General features: G+C 47.1%; 1 protein-coding gene across 2 annotated transcripts in view; it reads left to right on the forward strand.

Annotated features, from left to right (window-relative positions):
• SLC12A3 (solute carrier family 12 member 3) overlaps positions 1-23,385 on the forward strand; it is a 331,781-nt gene that overhangs the window by 67,085 nt on the left and 241,311 nt on the right. For both annotated transcript variants that reach the window (XM_078671397.1, XM_078671398.1), the window contains exon 9: positions 9,203-9,287. In XM_078671397.1, coding sequence (XP_078527523.1) covers positions 9,203-9,287 — 85 coding nt within the window. The remainder of the gene's footprint in view (positions 1-9,202; positions 9,288-23,385) is intronic.

Genomic DNA, 23,385 nt, shown 5'->3' on the forward strand with positions numbered 1-23,385 from the left:
TGACGCTGTTGCGGCTCCTCAAGAACACCTCCGGATTGAGCCCTGCTGACCTCGTCGCGGCTCGAGGTGTACTCTGGTCCGGCTGGACCATCGACGCTACCAACACGACCTGAGTCGACTCGAAGTGAGTGAAGCAGCCAGTACGACCATCATCTTTCGTATCCCCCGGCTCGAGGATTGAGAGCTGTGCGCAGGGTACGCTTCGTACTGGCCTAAAGACTGAGACTGTCCCGCTTCCCTCTTCCCGAATTCCTGAGACTTTACGATCCCTCGATCGCTTGTAAATAAGAGTGCTGATTTTTTTTTACTGTTCATAAAGAACTTGTTACTGAAAACCTACGGTGTGGTGTCCATTCGTAAGTGTGGTGTGAGCTCAGTGTGTACGATCCTAGACCCGAAGTCCTCCCCGGCGAGGACCTCACGATAAGACTCGGCAGTACTTGTGGGAGAGGTGGGTCCCGGGGTGGTCGGGTGAGCAGAACCTGGCCCTCTGAGATCGCCTCTTCTAACATTGGTGGCAGCGACGAGATAAGAGCCCACGTCTAGGGATCGTACAGTAAAACGACTGACACACTACCTGAACGAAGAACAACCATGAGTCTCATTATAACAAACGAAAAGACCACATTCCAGAAAGAACTTCTGGAAGAGTATACCCACCGAGAGCTGAAGCAATTCTGCAAAGATTTCCATATCGCTACTACTGGTTTAAGCACCAAAGAGGACTTCGAAAAAGCCCTGACAGCATGGGTAGAGTCCGGAGCCCATCTTCCCCCGCCAGAAGGAGACGGTGGAGAGGGAGGGCCACCGACCGAAACCCGTGTTCAAGAGGGTGAGGGAACAGATTTCCTGACATGGAGTTCCAGCACGGAGAGAGGTCTGTCACAGGAGGAGATGACAGACCGAGAACGCAACCGAAGCCACGAGCTAGAGCTGGCAGGCCTTAAAATAGAAGGAGAGGTCAAGTTGGCAGAGAAGAAACTGGCCATCGAGCAGTTACGGCTGCAAGGAGAACTGGAGGAGAAGAAGCTCCAAAGGGAACACGAAGGCAAGAGACTCCAGCTGGAGCACGAGCGCGGCCTGAAAGAGATCGAACTAAAGGCCCGTAGCGGAGACAACCGAACCTCGGAGAACCGAGAAGCCGTTCCCCCGGCGGAACCAAAAGTCCACATCCCGAAGGATGTGGTAAAAGAGTACTACAAGAACGACGATATCCAGCAATGGTTCGAGGCCTATGAAGTCGCCATGACCTCCCACCGAGTTCCGCAGAAGGATTGGGGAGCCGGGCTGTGGGGTTGATTCCTGAGTGAAGGGAGGGACACCCTACTCGACCTACCGTCCTCAGTGCAAACCTCCTACAGCCACATGAAGGAGGCCCTCCTCACAAGGTACGGGCTCACCCCCGAGATGTACCGGCAACGGTTCCGAGACTGCAAAAAGATCCCCGGCACCACATGGGTAGAATATGTGAATTTCTACAGCCGGGCCTTGGAAGGCTGGATCAAGGGCAGCCAGGTGACCACTTTTCAAGGACTCATTGATCTCATCGCCTATGAACACTTATCCACCAACTGCTTTGTGGAACTGAGACAGCACCTTCTAGACAGCAAGTTGGCAGACCCCCGGAAGCTGGCCGTCGAAGCAGATCGCTGGGTGAGCACCAGAGTCCCACGGGGGCCCGTAGGGAGACTATGGCCAAAACAAACAAGGATCTTCCCGCCAGAGGGGAGGGGGAGGTCAGGGTAGACAGAGGGGGTCCCAGGCAGGGCCCCAACGAAGCCCCCCCAGAAATCAGTCCGGAACCTCGCCTCCCACAGCGAGAGCAGGGTTTCCCCCAGCTAAACAAGGACCCAGAATCAGCACAGCCTGCTACCGATGCCAGCAAACAGGGCATTATGCCAGTGACCCCATGTGCCCCATGCTCAAGAAACCCGCTGCGACAGGTCCCCCAGCGCAACAGCTAGCCACCGTAGACTTAGAAGAGGAAGAGATAGAGGACCCCGAGGGGTGGGAACCAGCAGCCATGACTTTAGTCTCCCTAGGTGATAGGGAAATGGTCCCCGGAGCCCCCTTGCCAGACAACACTGAAAAGTACCGACAGCAGGTGACCGTCAACGGCCACCGCATAGGGGCACTCCGAGACACAGGGGCCAGCATTACTGCAGTAAGGTGTCACCTAGTCACCGAAGACCAAATTGTACCCCACGCCTCCTGCAGGGTGATCTCAGCTGACAATTCCATCCGCACCTGCCGAATAGCTCAGGTCCCGTTCGAATGAGGGGGCGTCTCCGGGGAATTACGAGTAGCGGTCCGCACCAACATGCCCGTGGACTGCCTACTGGGTAACAACCTGGAGAGCTCCCCGTGGAAGCAGGTAGAGCGAAGAACTCACCTGGAGATGGTGGGCCTGCCCGAATGGGCATGTGTGAACACACGATCCATGACCGCCCGAGTGTCCACCCCTGAGGGGGTGGAACCCGAGAATCCTCGCCCGACCCTCTCCGACGACCCAGAGGGCAACGGGCAATCCGAAGTCCCCGAGCTTCCCCCAGTGAGAACATTGACCCCGACGCAGGTCCCCTAGGCCCTGACGTCGAACAGACCCCGAACTTGGACGACCTTCCTGAGTTAGCCCAGTGGCGCCAGGAAGGAGGTCCTTCCCGAGAAGAATTTTGCCTGGAACAGACCTCCTGTCCCTCACTGGTCGGGCCGCGGCAGCAGGCCGGTGACCAGACCGGCTCCCACCTTGTCTATTGGGAAAACGGCCTGTTATATAGTGAACAGAAGACCGCCGAGCTAGGGTCAGCCTGGGTGCTGGTGGTACCCCTACGCTTCCGCGGCTTCCTCCTGAACCTGGCCCATGATGTGCCCCTGGCGGGACACCTGGGACAAGACAAAACATACCACCGCCTGGTCACGCACTTTTACTGGCCCGGCATGCGCTCCGATGTGGAGGCCCACTGTAAGTCCTGCCCCACGTGTCAGGCCAGCGGGAAGAGTGGCGGGAGGCGCAAGGCACCCTTCCAACCCTTCCCCGTGGTCAGTACCCCCTTTGAACAGGTGGGAATAGACATCATGGGGCCCCTAGACCCCCGGACCTCCTTAGGCCACCGGTTTATCCTCGTCCTGGTGGACCATGCCACCCGATACCCCGAAGCCATTCCCCTCCGAACGGTGACGGCCCCCATAGTGGGGCGGGCCCTCATGGGGATCTTCTCCCGGGTGGGATTCCCGCGAGAAGTGGTAACCGACCGAGGAACAAACTTCATCTCGAAGTACATGAAGTCCCTCTGGCAACAGTGTGGGGTGACGTACAAGTTCACCACCCCATACCACCCCCAAGGTAACGTCCTGGTTGAGCGATTCAACCGGACTCTCAAGGGAATGATCATGGGTCTCGAGGTGCCCCTGAGGTGCAAGTGGGACATCCTTCTTCCCTGTCTCCTGTTCGTGTACCGCGAAGTCCCCCAGAAATCCTTGGGGTTTAGCCCCTTCAAGCTGCTCTATGGGCACTCCGTCCGGGGGCCCCTCAGCCTGGTCAAAGAAGGTTGGGAAACGGCGGCCCCGGAGCCCCCTCCAGATGTGTTTCGATACATCCTGGCCCTCCGAAACCAGACTCGGAAGTTCCGAGAGCTGGCCGAGGCCAACCTCGAGACCCGTCAAGAAGAAATGAAACGTTGGTATGTCCAGAATGCCACTCTGGTCGAGTTTCAGCCCGGACAGCAGGTCTGGGTAATGGCCCCAGTGGAACCTTGTGCCCTGCAGGACAAGTGGACAGAGCCCTTCAAGGTGGTGGAACGCAAAAGCCAGGTGACCTATCTCATCGATGTGCAGTCCCCCAGGAACCCCTCGAGGGTACTTCATGTGAACCGCCTCAAACCCCACTTCGTGCGGTCTGAGTTGAGTTTGCTCCTCGCCACCGACGACGGAGAGGAAGAGGACACGGAGCCTCTCCCCGATCTCCTGTGTGCGAAGGAAAAAGATGGCTCCGTAGAGGGAGTGAGCCTCTCCTCCTCCCTCACCCCCGAGCAGCGCGAGGACTGTCGCCATTTACTGTGAAAATTCTCTGACCTTTTCTCCCGCGTCCCCGGCGTCACCAGTTGGTGCGTCCACGATGTGGACACCGGGGATAGCCCTCCGGTATGGCACAGAGCCTACCGCGTCCCTGACAGAGTTCGGGCCTGCATCAAGGCCGAGGTCTCTAAGATGCTAGCCCTAGGTGTGGTCGAAGCCTCTGACAGCCCATGGGCCAGCCCTGTGGTCCTGGTTCCGAAGGCGGCCGCCCCCGGCACTGTTCCCGAGCTGAGGTTCTGTGTCGACTACCGCAGACTCAACGCAGTCACCAGAACCGACGCCCACCCCATTCCCCGAGCAGACGAGCTTATTGACCGCCTAGGAGCTGCTCGCTATCTGAGCACGTTCGACTTGACCAGCGGTTCCTGGCAGATCGCCCTCACCGAGGGGGCCAGAGAGAGATCCGCATTCTACACCCCGGATGGTCACTACCATTTCCGGGTGATGCCCTTCGGAATGAAAAATGCCCCCGCCCACCTTCCAGAGGCTGGTTAACCAGGTACTGGCTGGGTTGGAGGAATTTAGCGCCGCGTATCTAGACGATATCGCGGTGTTCAGCTCCCACTGGTCCGAGCACCTCCAACACCTCTGGGAGGTGTTGATGGCCCTGCAGAGGGCCGGTCTCACCATTAAAGCAAACAAGTGCCAAATCGGAGAAGGGTCCGTAGTCTACCTGGGCACCAGGTCGGAAGCAGCCTAGTAGCCCCCCTCCTGCCCAAAATCGATGCGATCGTGGCCTGGGAGGCCCCCACAACCCAGACGGAAGTGCGGGCGTTCCTAGGGCTCACGGGGTACTACCGAAGATTCATAAAAGGATACAGTAGCATCGTAGCCCCCCTCACGGAGTTAACCTCCAAAAACCAGCCGAAGAAAGTCAGCTGGACCCCCGCCTGCCAAGAGGCGTTCGAAGCATTAAAAGACACCATGTGCACTGCCCCCGTACTGCAGGCCCCCGACTACTCCCGAGAGTTCGTGGTCCAAACGGACGCATCCGAGCATGGCATCGGAGCGGTCCTATCCCAGGTGAATGAAAGCGGCCTAGACCAACCAGTGGCCTTCATTAGCCGGAGGCTACTCCCTCGAGAGCAAAGGTGGAGCACCATTGAGCGGGAGGCCTTCGCGGTGGTTTGGGCCCTGAAGAAGCTGAGGCCCTACCTGTTTGGTACTCACTTCCGGGTCCAGACCGACCACCGACCCCTCCGGTGGCTAATGCAAATGAGAGGGGAGAACCCCAAACTGTTGCGCTGGTCCATCTCCCTCCAGGGGATGGATTTCACTGTCGAGCACCGGCCTGGTGTTGACCACGCCAACGCAGACGGCCTGTCCCGATTCTTCCGCCTCAGTGAAGAGAACACCCAAGGGGATGGGTAGTTCTCTCCGCCTTTCAGCTGGGGGGGACGCGTGTTGGACCTGGCCTTGTGGCGTGGTTCCCCCCCCCCCTCCTCAGCACCCCGTTAGCCTAGATCTGCACCCAGAATCCCTGGTCGTCCGGCTCCCTGTACGCCCAGACCCCGCAACCGACGACCAGCCCCGCATGCCCCCGTCCCACTTCCTGACTCCGAGCGCCCAGAACCTACATTCCCCCACAGGGCCCGGCAGCCATTTTCTTTTCCTGAGGTCCCTGACTCCCTGGGCCTAGCATGACCCCGGCCCCAGCGAAACTTAGGCTCCAAGGCGCACCAGTCCCGGCTGGGGGGTAAAGGGCTCCCCGAGTGAGATAAGACAGGGAGTTTCGATTGCACCTCAGGCCTCCCCTGAGAGACTGGTTTCTATCACACCTCTGGCCTTCCCCTGTGGGCCGGTTTCGATCGCACCTCTGGCCTCCCCGAGTGCTGGCTCCAGACCCTGCTGGGCGTCTGGGAATTCCCGGACGCATCTTCAAAAGGATCAAAGAGCCAACCGCCGGACCTCTCCAACGACCAGCCCCCAAGGCCTGAGACCTCTGCCTGCGAGGGTCCGGACATCAAAGGGCCACTGGACTATATCAAGGCCCACCCAACAACTAGCGGGCAGTTGTATCCTGGACAAGAAAGCCCTGCTGATCTGATCGCGGCTGACCCTTGGGGAAAGACTGAACCGTCGAACTCTTCGAGCCCTGCTGACGTTGTCGCGGCTCCTTCTCGTAACACGGAACTGGAACATCGGAGCCCTGCTGACGCTGTCGCGACTCGTCCTCGCAAAGACCGACTAGAACATCGGAGCCCTGCTGACCTTGTCGCGGCTCGATCTCGAACTCTGAAGAGACGTTCACGGAACATCCTGAGCCCTGCTGACGCTGTCGCGGCTCCTCAAGAACACCTCTGGATCGAGCCCTGCTGACCTCGTCGCGGCTCGAGGGGTACTCTGGTTCGGCTGGACAATCGACGCTACCAACACGACCTGAGTCGACTCGAAGTGAGTGAAGCAGCCAGTACGACCATCATCTTTCGTATCCCCCGGCTCGAGGATTGAGAGCTGTGCGCAGGGTACGCTTCGTACTGGCCTAAAGACTGAGACTGTCCCGTTTCCCGAATTCCTGAGACTTTACGATACCTCGATCGCTTGTAAATAAGAGTGCTGATTTCTTTTTACTGTTCATAAAGAACTTGTTACTGAAAACCTACGGTGTGGTGTCCGTTCGTAAGTGTGGTGTGAGCTCAGTGTGTACAATCCTAGACCCGAAGTCCTCCCCGGCGAGGACCTCACGATAAGACTCGGCAGTACTTGTGGGAGAGGTGGGTCCCGGGGTGGTCGGGTGAGCATAACCTGGCCCTCTGGGATCGCCCCTTCTAACACTCACACACATAATTTTTAACTCACTGATCTGGATCCTGTTCTTATCCATTCGTTTTTTTATCTAAGAAAGCCGTCCTGCTTCAAGTAGGTGAGTCACCCTGGTGGCACTGTTTTACCAGGATAGGGAGAGGTGGCTGATGATGAAGCATGACACAAATATGTGAGGCTTCCTCTTCCCTAAGGATGGCCTTCCCCTTCCTTCACACTTGTACAGGAATTCTGTGAACGTCCAAATTTGACTTCAATGTGTTTGTTCTGAGGTAGCAATACTGCATTCTACCTACAGCTGCTGCACTACTTTATGATAGCTGCATGTTATTAGGAGGATGTGTGGCAATTTGATCTTCTCCTGTCCCTTGCGTGTTAGGAGTAAAGTTTTTATCATGCAGGCAAAGTTTCACGTAAGTTTTTATCATGCATGCAAAGGTTCACATAAAGCCTAATTATTGCTCTATTTGTAGTTTCCTCTTTTAGGTCTCGTCTAAACACTTTTTGTGAACATCCCAACAACTTACAGGGGGCTTAGAGCCCACCCATTACTTACTCTTGGTTGGCTTTATTGTCACTCATACTTGCTTGCTTTTTGTTCGTTCTTATTGACTTGTCCTCCTCTTCTTGTACTTGTCCTTCCCCTGGAGCATATCTCTCTTTATCATCATTTTAATTGGTTGACTTGTATCCTTTCATTACTCATATTTTGGAAACAACGTTATACTTTTTCTTTTGACTCTCCATGAGAGTGCATGTGTTTTGTAGTTCTCTACCTCATATGCTACTTTCCCCCCATTTGATCCCCTCTGCCCCCTCCGTGTTGCTCTGCCACCCCATCCTCAAGCTTGTCTATTGCTTTCTGCTCCTCTTCCTGGCTTTCTGACCGTATTTATTTATTTTTTCTTCTCAAGTCTCAAGAACCTTCATCACTCCCTCATTTGATTGCCATTGCTTTCCCCTAACCTGCTCCTCCACCTTTTACTCCATTGCTCTCCCATCCCTCGTGGGCCATTATTTTTTTGTAATTTAATTTTTTTTCGAAGGGGGCCTATTTACTAGGAAACTGTTGGAGCGCGGCGTTAAGCCAAGAAGGCTAACGCCTCACTCCGACAGTTTCCAAACGCAGGGATGCGCCATATTCACAAGAATACGGTGCACCCTTGCCTTTCCGTTAGCACTGGCGCTAAATATAGCTGCCCAGCGCCAACGCAGGCATTCTTGCACCATTGTGCAAGGGTGCCTGCATTGCAGGAAAAGGTTGTTTATGTGCAGGAAGTGTCCCTTCCTGCACATAAACAATCAGTAATGGTGTTTTGTAACTTCTATGTGGGCTGCAGAATGCAGGACCCATAGAAATTGCAACTCGTTATTTTTTTTAATGATTGTTTATGTACAGGAAAGGACACCTTTCTGCACATAAACAAGCAATGGCATTTTGCTGTTTTCCACAAGGCTTAACGCCGCCTTGTGAACAAGGCAATGCCCCTATTGCTACAGAAACGTCGGAATCAGTGACATTCCTGTGGCGATAGGGGCTTGTAAATATGCCCCAATGTTCCTGCCAGTCATGGCTATGTCCTTGTTTTTTTTTTGTCTTTTTACCCATTGCACCTTTTCTGTATTTTTTTACTGATGATGCGCAGCAGTGACAATTTAGCTTTTTGCCAATGTTGCAAACCATCAGCAAAAAGCATTGGCAAAGCCAATAGGTCAAAAAGACAAGACTTGGTGTCTTTTCTGGGAAATTGTCAATATTTCTTAGCAGGTGCTAGTTGGTGCTGAAAATCGATAGGCCTTTTTCATGAGTTAACTTTAAACTGTTTTCCCCGCAAACCTAAAACTGGGTGGATGTTTTTGATCTTTTAATTTAAAGAAAAATCACTTTAGAAGTGCGTAAATGTCACAATTATATTGAGAAAATCCTCTTGAAAAAAATGTGTGCTATGGGCAATAATCACAGTATTCACAAGAATTCCGGGAAACTGGCGAGAAACCACTTTTTACCCTCTAAAGTGCAGCAGCTTTTAAGTTGCTATAGGTTCATGCACTTTAAAGTCAGGTGAAAGAGAGATTCATAAATCTAAATATGTACAAACTACAGGAAAGAAGGAGAAAGGAAAGAGGGAATTTCAAATCTCAGTGTCCAAGACAGATTTGGTGAAGTATTTTCTTCAATTTATTATCATGTTTTATGCAAATATCTCATACAAGTGAATACCGGTGTTCTGACTCAATTTAGTTCAGATTTATTATTTAGAGCGATAAACTGATGAAGATTTCCAATCATAAAACAGTTCCTTTTCAGTGCATTATGGCAAAAATATGGCTTTCTAACAGGGTATATTTTGTTTATCCGGTCTAGGATCCAGCTGTTGCTATTCCTAAAGGGACCTTGATGTCTATTTTCTGGACTACAGTGTCCTACCTTGTTATTTCTGCAACAATTGGTAAGTAACGTGTATCATAATTCATCAACGACAAGAGGGGAGTTTGTTGTAACATTCAAAGTAGAACAGCAGAAATTCACATTGATGGGATACATACATGGAAGCATTGTAGACCATCCCAATAAATCATATTGTGTCATTTTGCCTCTCTTGTATTAAATTTTCAGTAAATGCACTGATTGGGGTGATCACTTGGTTATATTATGTTTTTAAATTTGTGCAGCGCTTTACTCCACCAAGGTCGCCTCAAAGTGCTGAGGGGAGGAGACAGGAGATTGCAATCAGGAAAGAGAGGCATGGCAATAGAGAAGCTAGAGTGAAAGAGCCTTATGGACGGAGTGGTCTTTCCCAAACTGCTAATGTCAGCAGATGTATTGATAGTATATTGTGAGTAGTCACTCTTCTGAGTATTATGGGCTGGTAGGGAGGGAGTGGGACATATAATGGGGAGGGAGGAGCACAGAGCACTGGATCAAACAGGCGTAGCAGTAGAAGACAGGATTTTAGGGGTAAGAGTGAGAAGATTCAGGGCAGATTAGAGAGTCAGAGTTGAAGGATGAAAATTGCTGACAAAAATATTGGGTTAAAATTATCATTTGCCACAATATCATGATCCTTTACTCATAATTGTAAGTACAAAAATATTGTTAAAAAATATTGTTGACACTAATGTCATCAAAAAATATACAAAAATGTTGATTTCTTATTATAGAGTATAAAGTAGTACATGTTAAATATTTTAAAATATAAATCTATTTTAAAATAAAATTAATAAATACCACTAAGATTTAAAGATATACATTTATATACACACAAACACATATATGTATAAGTGTTAGTGTGTGTATGTGTGTATATATATATATATATATATATATATATATATATATATATATATATATATATATATATAAATATATATATATATAAATATAAATATTTACAACTCTGATCCAGCAAATTATCATTTAATAGCATTGATGGATGTGGAGGCCAAAGCATATGCAAAAATATTGCGAAAAGCCCTGGAAGAGTGAGCTGAGACTGAAACACGGCTTCCTTTCTACCAGACAGGGTTCCGGCTGTATTCATTGACAATAGATAATATCGTCGCACTGTCATATCTGGCACAATGCACACCACCACCGTCGCATCCTCCCCTGTTTGCATGCTTTGTTGACTATATCACTGCTTTTGACAGTACGAGTCAGCCTTTCCTGTGGAGGGAATTCACCAAGTGGGGCATATCTAATGCCTACTGAAGTCTATCATGGCTCTCTACTCTAACACCCGGGTGTTTATTAAACTGGGTAAAAGTGACATAGTTACACAATGAATTGGAACGAATCAGAGTCTACAACAGTTTTAAAGGAAAAGAAAGGCAGCAAGGCTCCAGAGACTGCACTACCCAGAGTGGGCGTGGGACTGGCCCAATACATATTCCAATTAACTACAGACTCGGAAACGCTGGGTATTTTCAGAACAATGTCGCTTGATTTATATTGTAACTCATTTACCTAAAGTACTATAGTGGAACACATGATGAACTATAGAAATTCCATGAGAGACCAAGGAACGGTCTAATTGCAGTACACTGCTGGCGTTTCCCACCTGCACCTTGGGATAGTGCTTACTCAGTACTTTGTCCTGAAAAAGCCCTTTCTAGGGCGAAACACGTTTGCTGTGCCTATTCGTCAAAGCGGTTCACAAAATAAAGAATCTTTCTTCAGGAAAGAACAATTATTGAACTTTGAAACATCTTGTATACATTGTATTGCCTCTCATCTTTCTGTTTAAAGGTTCTATAACAGGGTTGTGTCTTGACACCTCTCCTATTCAACCTATACACCGCAGACCTCGGAAGCGCACTGAAAAAAGCTCATTCCTTTCCCCTGAGGATACGTGGACAGAAAGTTCAGATTATACAATACGCAGACCATATCATACTAAAGTAGGCATGCAACAGGTACTGGGTGAATTGAACGAATACAGCGCTCCAAACAAGTTAACAGTGAACACAAACAAAACTAAAGTGATGGTGTTTGGGAAACATAAAAATAAGCACAAGCATTTCTGGAAGAGATTCCAGTTAAGGATCACTTTTACTGAAACATACAACTATCTTGGAATCTGGCTCTCGGCCATTGACAGTGCTCTCGTGCAGGTAAATAACTTCAGGAAAAAAGCCAGTGCACTACCATATGTTTTGTGCAAATTAAATGCACATCTACTCAGCTCCTCAGCAGAACCGACCATAAAAGTGGTTAAAGCTAAGCACGTTCTAGCTATTTCCTATGACCATCTTGCTTTCCCTTTTACAATTTCACAAGAACTAGACAAGCTGTAATTCATCACATACAGAATAATATTTCTCCTTCCACATTTTACCCGACGAGCTCAATTTTGCCTCAAGTTTGCTCTTCACAAGCAGGACTGGAATGTAAATATTATATGGTTACATAGGCAAAATCAAATACACTCAAAATGGTGATCCAAGATATTTACAAACTAGAAAAGAACCCCTGGTGAACATATTTAGAGGCAGCTATTAGAGATCTAAACCTAATAACAGATGGCCTACTAGGAAATCTGACATACTCGGCCTTAAAAAGACACGTTGAAAAGGCTTGTAACCCCGTTATCACAGGAAGCTGACTTAAGTAAGCTGAAATTGGCTGGCCCTTTTGATCCAATATCCAGCTCTTATGAAGAAAATAGAGTGCAGCCATGTCTGAGAGCTGCATGAAGTATGCAGAACCCCATCTTACTTGCAAAATTCTTGGTACTGCCTATAGAAGAGTATAGAGCATCATGGAAGAACAAACTAGTATTCACCACATCCTGAAGGTTTTGTAACTACAGGAAGGAGTCAGTTGAACATCTACTCTGTTGCTGCCCATAATATTTATTCACAGGTCGCACTTTACTGAGGCCTTTTTTTCTAAAAAAAACGAGGTGTCTGCATGCGAGGATGCACTATGCGGATGCTTCAACACAAGAGATACTACTTAACTAGTATGGTTCGGTAAATATTTGAACACCATTTAAAAATAAATGAAATCCCATTCATGAGCTGAGAGCAGACCTAATGCAGAATCCCCATTCTGCGGGCCACACAGTGTAAAGTCTGTTGTCTGCCCATATCAGGTAGGTAGTTACCTAGCATTTTCATTGGCTCTAAAAATTGTACTATTTAATTCGTTTTATTGCTGTTGTACTTATTGTAACACTTACGATTCAGTAAGATGTGTTTTATTAATTTAGGCAATAGATAAAATATTAAAAATCTAAAATCCGAAAAACACATTTACTTAAAATAGAATACACATTTAAATACATTTTTAAATAAAAACAAACATATATAAAAGAAAATAATGCTATAAATCTGTTTATGCAATATTATGAAAACTACTGGAGTCTAAGAATGCTAAATATACTATTTTCACTCTAGTTTATGCACCATTTGGGAAAGTATTGTACTTCATAGAGTTTCGAATTACAATTTCTATGCCTATCACCGGAATAGTAGGGAAAGTGTTGGACTTTTGAGGGGTTGGATTTACCATTCCTACTCTAGTCAGTGCATCATTCCTACTCAAGACAGCGTTTTACTTCTGAGGTGTGAAATCTGCTATTCCCACCCCAATCTAAACAACAGTAGGAAACAGTTTGCACTTTGGAGGGGTTAAGTGTGCTATTCCAACTCCAAACAATGTAACGGTAGAGAAAGCTTTGCATTTTGGAAGGCTAAAATGTACTATTTCCACTCCAGTCTGTGCAACAGTATGACAAGCGTTGGACTTCAGAGGGATGAAAATCACTATTCCCACTTCAGTCTAAATAACAGCAGGGAAAGTGTTGGAATTCGGAGGGCTTACATTAAATTTACTACTTCCATTCCAAACAGTGCAATAGTAGGTTAAGTGCTTGACTTCAGAGGGTTAACATGTACTATTCCCCCTCCAGTCTGTGCAACAGCATGGAAAGCACTGGATTTCGGAGGGGTTAGACTTACTATTCCCACTCTAAACAGTGCAACAGTAGGGAAAATGTTGGACTTTGGAGGGTGAAATTTACTATGCGCACTCCAGTCATCGCAAGAGTAAGGAACGTGTTGGGTTTTGGAAGGGTAAAATTTACTATTCCCACTCCAAACAGTGCAACAGCACAGAAAGTGTTGAACTGTGAAGAGGTTAATTTTGCTATTCCTATTCCAGTCTAAGCAAGAGTAGGGAAAGTACTTCACTTCAAATTCATTATGCATACGAGTAACCCCATAAATGTAGAAAAAAATATTAAACTCGTAGTAAAAAATATTAATTAACATTAAAAAAAGTATAAAAAACTAAAAACAATGAATTTACATATTTAACTGTTTAACACAAAAACAATTATCAATGAATAAATAATTGTTATTCAATTATTAATTAATTTCCCACCCTGTATTCTTACAAACCTAACAGCCCGCATCTAATATTTATCTAAAAAAATATTCTATTACTTGCATATGTAAAATAAATTAAATTAGAAATTAGCAATTATGTTTTACTTAATTAACTTCCCATGCTAGACCCCTACAAATATAGCATTCTGCAACTAAAATAAAATGAAAATCATTTAGTATTCCACAATTTACATATTTAAAATTCAATAAATAGTGACTTCACAAATATTAATTAATAATTAATTGAATTAATTGATCATTACTTAAACAACTTCCCAACCTAAACCTCTACAGACTTATCATTCCGCAACTAAAATAAAAGTAAAATAAATCAGCATTCAATATTTTACATAATTAAAAACCAATTAAATAATTAACTAACAATAATACATTGTTAATTAATTATTACTTAATTAACCTCCCACCCAACACCACTACAAACCCATAACTAAAATATTGGTAAAATAACTAAGTATTCAATAAATGACATAATTAAAGTAAATTGAATAATTAACCATTAATAATGAATTGTTAATTATTTACTACTCAATTAACTTCAGACCTAAACCCCTACAAACATAACAGCCGACACATAACAACAATAAATCAGTATTACATGAATTACATAATAAATACCAATTAAATAATTAAATATTTTTGGGAAATCATTTTCAATTAATTACTACCCAAGAACAAGTAAGGCTCTATAAAATATTATAAAAAATTAATTTAAAAAATCTAAATTAGTTCAATTACCAACTTTATTTTGAAAACATTTGTTAGCATTTATATAAAGAATAATAACACATAAAATTAATATATCAACTAAATACATGAAAATAATTGAAAAACATTATTTTTACCACCATATTACTGTAAGCGATATTGAAAACATCAATATCATTTAAAACAATATCACTTACCTTAAAAAATGATATTCTTGTTGACAATATTTGTACATCACATTATTTATGTGTCACAATATTTAATTTCCGATATTTCGGTCTAACGATATTTTTAAATCGATATTTTGTCCAAACACCAAAGGAGCATTGTTAAGAGATATAAGAGTAAGTCAGCCAGTGGGAGTCAGAAGACAGACTCTCTCTCTCTATGCAGTGTTAACATTGAAAGCCCTTCATTCAGCTTCTCTCTTTTAGATATTTATACCCGTGTGTGCATATTTATTGCAGAGCCTGGGTGGGGGTTCCAAATCTTCTTGGGTGCTCTGACTTCCAGATGGACAGAGGCGCCTGCATGAGAGAATGCTTAATTCACACAGTTCTGAACGTCCGGCCCTATTACCTGTTTTTAGCAGCCAATCTTTTAATAATTAGTTTCGAACTGAATTGTTGCACATTGTGCAACTTTGCACATTTGAGGGATGTTACGAGGGAGGTTGGGAGCAGGTAAAAATACCTTTCCTAACTTTCAGCCATTTTCCCACTTCCGGGACAGCTAGAGCCGCCATCTTTGGACAGTGCGTACTCTAACTCTTTTCAAGGCCATATGTATTTAATGGGGGACGCAGCGCAGATGTGACTGCACTAAAGTTGCTCAGTTTGCACTAACTATGTTTGAAACCTGTTTTTAATAGCCAATATTTTGATAATTTTGTTTAAATTCAATTGTTGCACATTGCCCTACTTTGCACATTTGAGGGCTGTTATGAGGGAGGTTGAGAGTAGCTAAAAATACCTTTTCTAACTTGGGGTCATTTTTCCTTTTCAGGGACAGCTAGAGCCGCTATCTTTGGGCAGTGTGTGCCATAGCTCTTTTCTACGCTAAATATATTTAACGGGGGACGCTGTGCAAAGGTACAAAGCGGGCATGCCAAAGGCAAGCTCGTCTACACCTGTCAGCGCCCCAGAAGTGACCAGCACCAGCCATTATGCCTGTGGGTCGCCATCAGGTGAACATTGCATATGCTACAACAAAGGAAAACTGTTAAGCTTAGCTCCTGCACTAAAATACACTTTACAACCTTCATCACTCTCACTAAAGGATGTTTATTTCTTCCCTAAATGTGTGTTCCAATTAAAACCTCCACTACAGGACAAGGTACTCACATCCACTCCAAAGCCTGGGAAAAGTACAACAAATGTCTCTGCAGCCCTGATCAATGTTGGCTCACTGCAGAAACATGGCACTAAAAATTTTGATTTTCTGATTGAGGAACTCCCGGACATGCTGTTAATTACATAAACATAGTTATCTGAGACATCCAACCCTGTAATTGCCACAGTCATTCCAAGGGGCTATAAAATACACAAAAAAAGACTGACTGAGTGGAAGGGGAGGTTGGGGGTATCTGTGGTCTACAGATAAAATTATGACTGCCTAACAATCCCTATTGATGATCTGGAAGGAGCTGAGGCCCTTGGTTTTTGACTCACCCTGTCTCCCCATCAATCGACAGCCAGAGTACCAATATACGGACCTCAGGGCCCTGCTGGACCCTTCCCCAAATCCCTGGGCAATGCTTTCGTACATCTGGCATTAAAATAATTTTATAATATTAGGAGTACTTAATCTACACATGGACAAAGTAAAAGATAGTGAGATGGCTACACTATTTGAAGTCATGTCTGACCTGGAACTTACTCAACACTTTTGCAGACCTACACATCAAGCAGGTCATGTGCTGGACCAAATTTTCTCCAATGTCACTCTGGAAATGGGAGAACGTATTCCGCAAGTCTGGACAGACCACCGCTTGATTAAGTCCCCATCAACCCAAACAGAACATCCCACCCAAATCACAGAAAGATAAACCCAAATAACCTTCAAACAATAACCCCTACCTCCAAAAATCACGAGCCTTCATTAGAGAATGCCTCAAACCAGATCTCCTGCCTCCCACTAAACTACTGCTCAGCCCTAAAACACGCCTCTGACATCGCCGACCTCATTCTAAAATTGAAAATGGACATAATCATCCTCAAGGAAACTTGGCTCACAGAATCATCCTTTCCATGCCTAGACCTTCTAGTCCTCCCAAACTACAACATCATAAGACTAGACAGACCTAACAAAAAGGGCGGAGGCATAGCCTGCATACATCGATCCGACATCACTATCTCGGAGTTTTACTCCGAACCCCTGGATTCTTGTGAATACCTAGGGATTTCCCTAAAATCCTCAGATAACCACTCCCACAAACTACATATACTCTACCATCCCCCAGGTAAGATCGCGGTATTCACAGACCAACTTATGGAAATCATTACAACTAACTCGATCCCTGGTTCTAACGACATATTCCTTGGCAACTTCAATCTCCATTGGGAAGAACCCCTAGACAAGCAGGTCAACTCTATCAAAATCTTCCTAGCAGACCATTTCCTGATCCAAACCATCTCAAAGCCCACTCACTCCAAAGGTGCTACACTTGACTGGATCGTCTCTAAAGAAACAAGCATTGGCATAGCCAACAGGTCTCGCCTTTGTTCCCAAGGCAGGCAATGATTAACAAGGGGCAGGGGTGGGGCATGGTGGATACTGTCTGCTAGAATCATCTTCCCCAGGGCACCGAAAAATGTGTTAGTTTAATCAGCACCTTGGGTAGAGCCTTTGAAAAACACCGGATTTCTCAGGGGATAGTCCTGAAAGAAAACGTCCAAAATCGCAACTTCGTGTCGCTTCAGGTACCAATCGCTGAGGCTCTGGTGATGGGTGTGCGACAGTATTGGGTGTTTATCGAGTCCTAACCACCCCCGGTACCTCCTTCACCAACGAAAAGTGTCTAAATAAATGTACCTGGAATAGCCTTTCCTTGCTGAAACAAGCATTAGAAATGCAATCGGGCTCGGATTTATTTGAGTTTGAGCTAATGGCATTGTAAATGCCAATGTATTGTTGCTATGTGTTATGGAGTGTGTTCATGTGGTGTGTACTGCCAGTGATCTCCTTGTGAGTGTGAGAATATTGCACCGTTACTGCCTGTGATGTCCTTCTTGTGAGTGTGAGAAGCTTGCACCTCTGCTGCCTGTGGTCTCCTTGTGAGTGTAAGAAGCTTGCACTGCTGCTGCCTGTGATGTCGTTCTTGTGAGTGGGAGAAGATTGCACGTCAGCTGCCTGTGGTCTCCTTGTGAGTGTAAGAAGCTTGCACAGCTGCTGCCTGTGATGTCCTACTCACTACTCTACTCTACTCACTACTTTACTCACTACTCTGCACTCACTACTCACTACTCTGCACTCACTACTCACTACTCTACTCACTACTCTAATCACTACTCTGCACTCACTACTCACTACTCTACTCACTACTCTACTCACTACTCTGCACTCACTACTCTGCACTCACTACTCACTACTCTACTCACTACTCTGCACTCACTACTCACTACTCTACTCACTACTCTACTCACTTCTCTACTCACTACTCTGCACTCACTACTTTACTCACTACTCTACTCACCTCACTACTCTACTCACTACTCACTACTCTACTCACTACTCACTACTCTACTCACTACTCACTACTCTACTCACTACTCACTTCTCTACTCACTACTCTGCACTCACTACTTTACTCACTACTCTACTCTACTCACCTCACTACTCTACTCACTACTCTACTCACTACTCTACTCACTACTCACTACTCTGCACTCACTACTCACTACTCTACTCACTACTCTACTCACTACTCACTACTCTACTCACTACTCACTACTCTACTCACTACTCTACTCACTACTCACTACTCTACTCACTACTCTACTCACTACTCTACTCACTACTCTACTCACTACTCACTACTCTACTCACTACTCTACTCACTACTCACTACTCTGCACTCACTACTCACTACTCTACTCACTACTCTACTCACTACTCTACTCACTACTCACTACTCTCCACTCACTACTCTACTCACTACTCTACTCACTACTTTCTACTCACTACTCACTACTCACTACTCTACTCACTACTCTACTCACTACTCTACTCACTACTCTACTCACTACTCACTACTCTGCACTCACTACTGACTACTCTGCTCACTACTCACTACTCTACTCACTACTCACTACTCTCCACTCACTACTCTACTCACTACTCTACTCACTACTTTCTACTCACTACTCTACTCACTACTTTCTACTCACTACTCTACCCACTACTCACTACTCTACTCACTACTCACTACTCTACTCACTACTCACTTCTCTACTCACTACTCTGCACTCACTACTTTACTCACTACTCTACTCACCTCACTACTCTACTCACTACTCTACTCACTACTGACTACTGACTACTCTACTCACTACTCACTACTCTGCACTCACTACTCACTACTCTGCACTCACTACTCACTACTCTGCACTCACTACTCTACTCACTACTCACTACTCTACTCACTACTCACTACTCTGCACTCACTACTCACTACTCTGCACTCACTACTCTGCACTCACTACTCTACTCACTACTCTACTCACTACTCACTACTCTACTCACTACTCACTACTCTACTCACTACTCACTACCCTACTCACTACTCACTACTCTACTCACTACTCACTACTCTGCACTCACTACTCACTACTCTACTCACTACTCTACTCACTACTCACTACTCACTTCTCTATTTCTGAATTGTTTTTTTTTTGAACGCATAAGAGCTCGGAAGCTCCGCCCCCCACTTCGTGGTGGCGTAGGCCCGAGCCCTAAAAACAAGAGAGAAATAATATACATGCACCTGTGAAAACACAACTATACCCTCAAAAGCAGACACAAAACTATACACAGACTCAACACACTGCACAGAGACACAGAACACAAGACACACAGCCCTTTATATAATTCATAAGTTGATTTCATTTAACGTTAGAAATACTACCCACATCATGTATAATAAACATACCAATATATTTCCTGCTTTTGAAAAGTTTGCAGTAGGCCTTCTCTTTTCAAACGTATGCTTCGTTTTTTGTTTTTTTTTGTTTTTTTTTAAAACCTTTATTGAAATCAAAAGGAGAGACAAGTCTAGGCCTACAACCAAACCGGCCGGCCGCAATGTGCAAAGCAAGCAGAGGTCCCAATGCGAACAGTACAGAATCAATCAGCACAAAGCAGAGGTAATATAATCGTAAGGGGGGGAAAAAAAGACATAGGAACCAAAGGGCCAAGACACAGAAGCAAAAGGAGGTTAATTTTATAATATGGGGAAAAGGCGTATGACAGGCTGACTTACAATATATAAACAACCTATAACCCATAACCAACTTCAGCGTCAATAGGGGGGTAAGGGGCCGCATTATAGGGGAGACAACACCATGCACACAAGCAAGTCAGGATATGTGAAACATAGCCGGCCCCTGAGCATCATCATCGTCACCTGCCCCCCACCCAAAACACAACCAAGCCAGAACAGAGGGATCGGGGAGGCAGCACAGCAAAACCAGCCCGTCATAATAACCTCTGGGAATAAGGAAGGGAGAGGGGAGGGGACGAGGAAAAAGGGGGGGAAGAGGGAGGGAAGGAGGGGGAAGGGAGGACAAGGTGAAACAATGAAAAAGGGAAAGGAAATATAAAAACGAAAGGAAGAAGACATGTCGACACAGGCCTCCCGCGGCGGGAATACAGGAGACAACAGGAGTATCAGCACAAGTGAGGGTATGGCAGTCGAGAAGAAAAGCAGCCTAACCATAGAAGAAGTATTAACGACGCCACACACCCCACTCCAAACACATCACAGGAGGCTGAGACAGACGCGGCCTCACGAAAAAGAGATACAAAAGGGCCATAGAACCAGAAAACAAACAACAAATAGAACCCAACCCACCCATCCCACCCTGCACCCCTGCAGAAGGCTATGGCCTACCCTTCCGACAGCGTGCCTGTCGCCCTAAACCAGAACCCGAAATATAGCGAGAAGGAAGAAGGAAAAACGAGACAAAAAGGGGAACAGAAGCGGAAAAAGAAAACACGAGGGAGGAGCATAATAACAGTAATCAAAACGGTCGGCTGCCGCCCTCCGCCCAACCAAACAATCACAGCCAAAAGCAGACCAGAACGACACGTCATCCAGCGCCACAAAACGTACAGAGAAAGGGACCTCCCACCCCTCCACGGGTAGAAACAAAGGCGCCACTAAGTCGCATACCAGGAATCGACCAGGAGACGAGCATATCACCCCAACCCTCTCGAGCCACAGAGTCCATCCACCATATGTCAATATAAAACAAAATACTAAATACGAGACCAGTATATAATCGAGAAAATGGTGACCAGTATAGCGACATGGGGGGTAGATCGGTCCGCAAGGGGGCAGGAGTCCAAACAGAGAGCTGAGATGTATCAGCAATCGCAGCACGGAGAAAGAAAAACAGGAGTTCAGTTTCGCCGCTGGGGCGGGTAAGGGGGTCTCTGTGACAAACAAAGGCAAAGTCATCGGAGCAGGCACAGGAGGTAGCCCATCGATAGTTCCAGGCAAACCGTATTAACATACAAGTCACAAAGCACGAAGTCGACATATTGCGCAATCAGAGAAATCAGCACGCCGCACAGCCATCTCGGTCAGCAACGAAGAAACCGCCAGTCTGTGGTAGGAAACGTTCATCCCTGTCCCGTTTTATCTTGTCCAACACTGCTTACCAAAGCGACCCAGGAGGGCGTGAACAGCAGTCCAAAGGCGGCAATTCGAGTGAACCACTCAACCGTAACATATACACTCAGATCAAGCGATCCCAGGCCGGGCCAAAAGCACACCATCCTCATGATATAGAGCGGAGCTGAGCCAGGAAGAGAAGACTCAGCGTCCGACCACTTCCGGAGCGGCCCCCGGGTAACGGGGAGCAGGGCGCGGGGAGAATCCACCCGTTGAGATTGCAATCCGAGATTTTCACGTCGTCTCGGGCAAACACCATCCACAGCAAAAGTCCTCTCGGGGCTCGGAGTCTCATAGCCAGCATTGTCGCACAGGGCAGCCATCTTGTCGCAGACAGACGCGGGGCAAGGAAGGTCGCTGTGGACCCGCGAATCAGGCAAACTCGAACTTCCCAGGGCACACAGAATATCATCCACCTTGCTGGTCAGGGCTCGAACAGAGTATACCATATCGTGACGAAGGGAGACAACAGCCGTCAGTAGATCGCCATATCCCTGGTCGCGTCCACGCTTCCCTTCGAACATGTCCCTCTGTTCCACACGTCCACGACCACATTGCAGCCCAGACTCCTCAAAGCCGCATTCCATTGTCACCCTCAGCGGTCTGTGGCATAGACACTCCGAGCCCAGCGGGGCATCAAATCACTGTATAGTGAAGGAGCGGCAAACAAAACCCATATGGTGCCATAGGTAGTGTCCTGTAGTGAAGCCGCCCTGTCCGACGTGCAAGAGGCGGAAAATTCGGGAACCTCCCGCCGATAGCGGGGCAATGCGCAAGCAGTGTCGTGGCAGCCAACAATCCGGGCACCTGCAATCGTACGATTCCCCCAATAAACCGCCGGGTACGCTTTGCTCCGTAGCTGCAGTCCGACAGGGCGCACGTTTCAAAATCCGGCCGTTTCCCGGTAGAAATGATCCGACCGGCTCCCCACAGTTACTGGTGCCCGGTGTTGTTCACTTGGCAACCGGCCTCGTCACCCACTCGAGGTCCCGGTCACAGGGCCACTGCGGGCCGCAAACTGCGGTCGGACGTTTCACCCGCTTGCGAGGAAGCGCAAGCCTCAGGATTTCGCCATGGGCCATCGGAACCCATCTGCTTCCGCAACGTGCCGCTTCGGCGCAGGATCACCGACAGGATAAGAACAAAGGAGAAGACGGTTCCCGGAGCCGAGGGACTAAGCGTCTGACCCAGGCGCCATCTTGGCTCCTCCTCTGTGTATGCTTCGTTTTTTGGTGTAAACATTCTTTTTGTGGTGGAAACATTTGGGGGTAAACGTAGCGTCCCTTTACTCCCTTTTAATTAACGTGTTTGTGATATAAATACGTTTTGTGTTGGTAACATCACATGCATCACACCAGGTGGGTTCACGTGATTCAGTTCTCGCGTGTGTTAATGTAAAATAGCGTGCTCTAAAGTAACTAGGTACAGACTGGATAATGTAGCGCAATGGGCTGAGCGTCTGCTGAGAGTCCCGCAGTCTGCGAGGCTCGTACTGACCCTGCCTTTCATCATTCCCAAGCTGTTGTAGAAGCGCCTAGAGTCGCTGGGACTTATGGTGTGCGCTCTACAGGTGGAAGCTGTGATTGGGTCAGGCCGCAATTAATTGCCCTGTGGTGTGTGGGAGCGAGTGGAGCCAGCGCTGACCAGCCATTGATCCTTCAGCGGGGCCGATTCATCATCCGCGGCGGGCGTGGGCCGTTCGGGGACGGGGGTCTGTCCAGGCCCAGCTGCCCCGCCCGGGCACCGGGCCTCTGCGCTCTCCGCTGCAATCAATGCCGGAAGGGGCGGGGGCGGATTCCATAAACCCGCAAACACACACACGCGTCTTAATACACTCACAGGTAGACACAGACTCACGTGCAAATACAAACACACAGAACAGACCGCCAAATGAATGGACTGCCGTGCGCGAAAGGTAAATGTTAAACGCGCGCATGATACATGCAATGCAATGGTGAACGCGCTCGCACCATCTGGATTGCATTACACGGGCACTCTGACAGCTCCTAATTAAGATTAATACGTCTGCCGTG

Source organism: Lissotriton helveticus, chromosome 12 (genome assembly GCF_964261635.1).
Source record: "Lissotriton helveticus chromosome 12, aLisHel1.1, whole genome shotgun sequence".
Taxonomy (NCBI): Eukaryota; Metazoa; Chordata; class Amphibia; order Caudata; family Salamandridae; genus Lissotriton; species Lissotriton helveticus.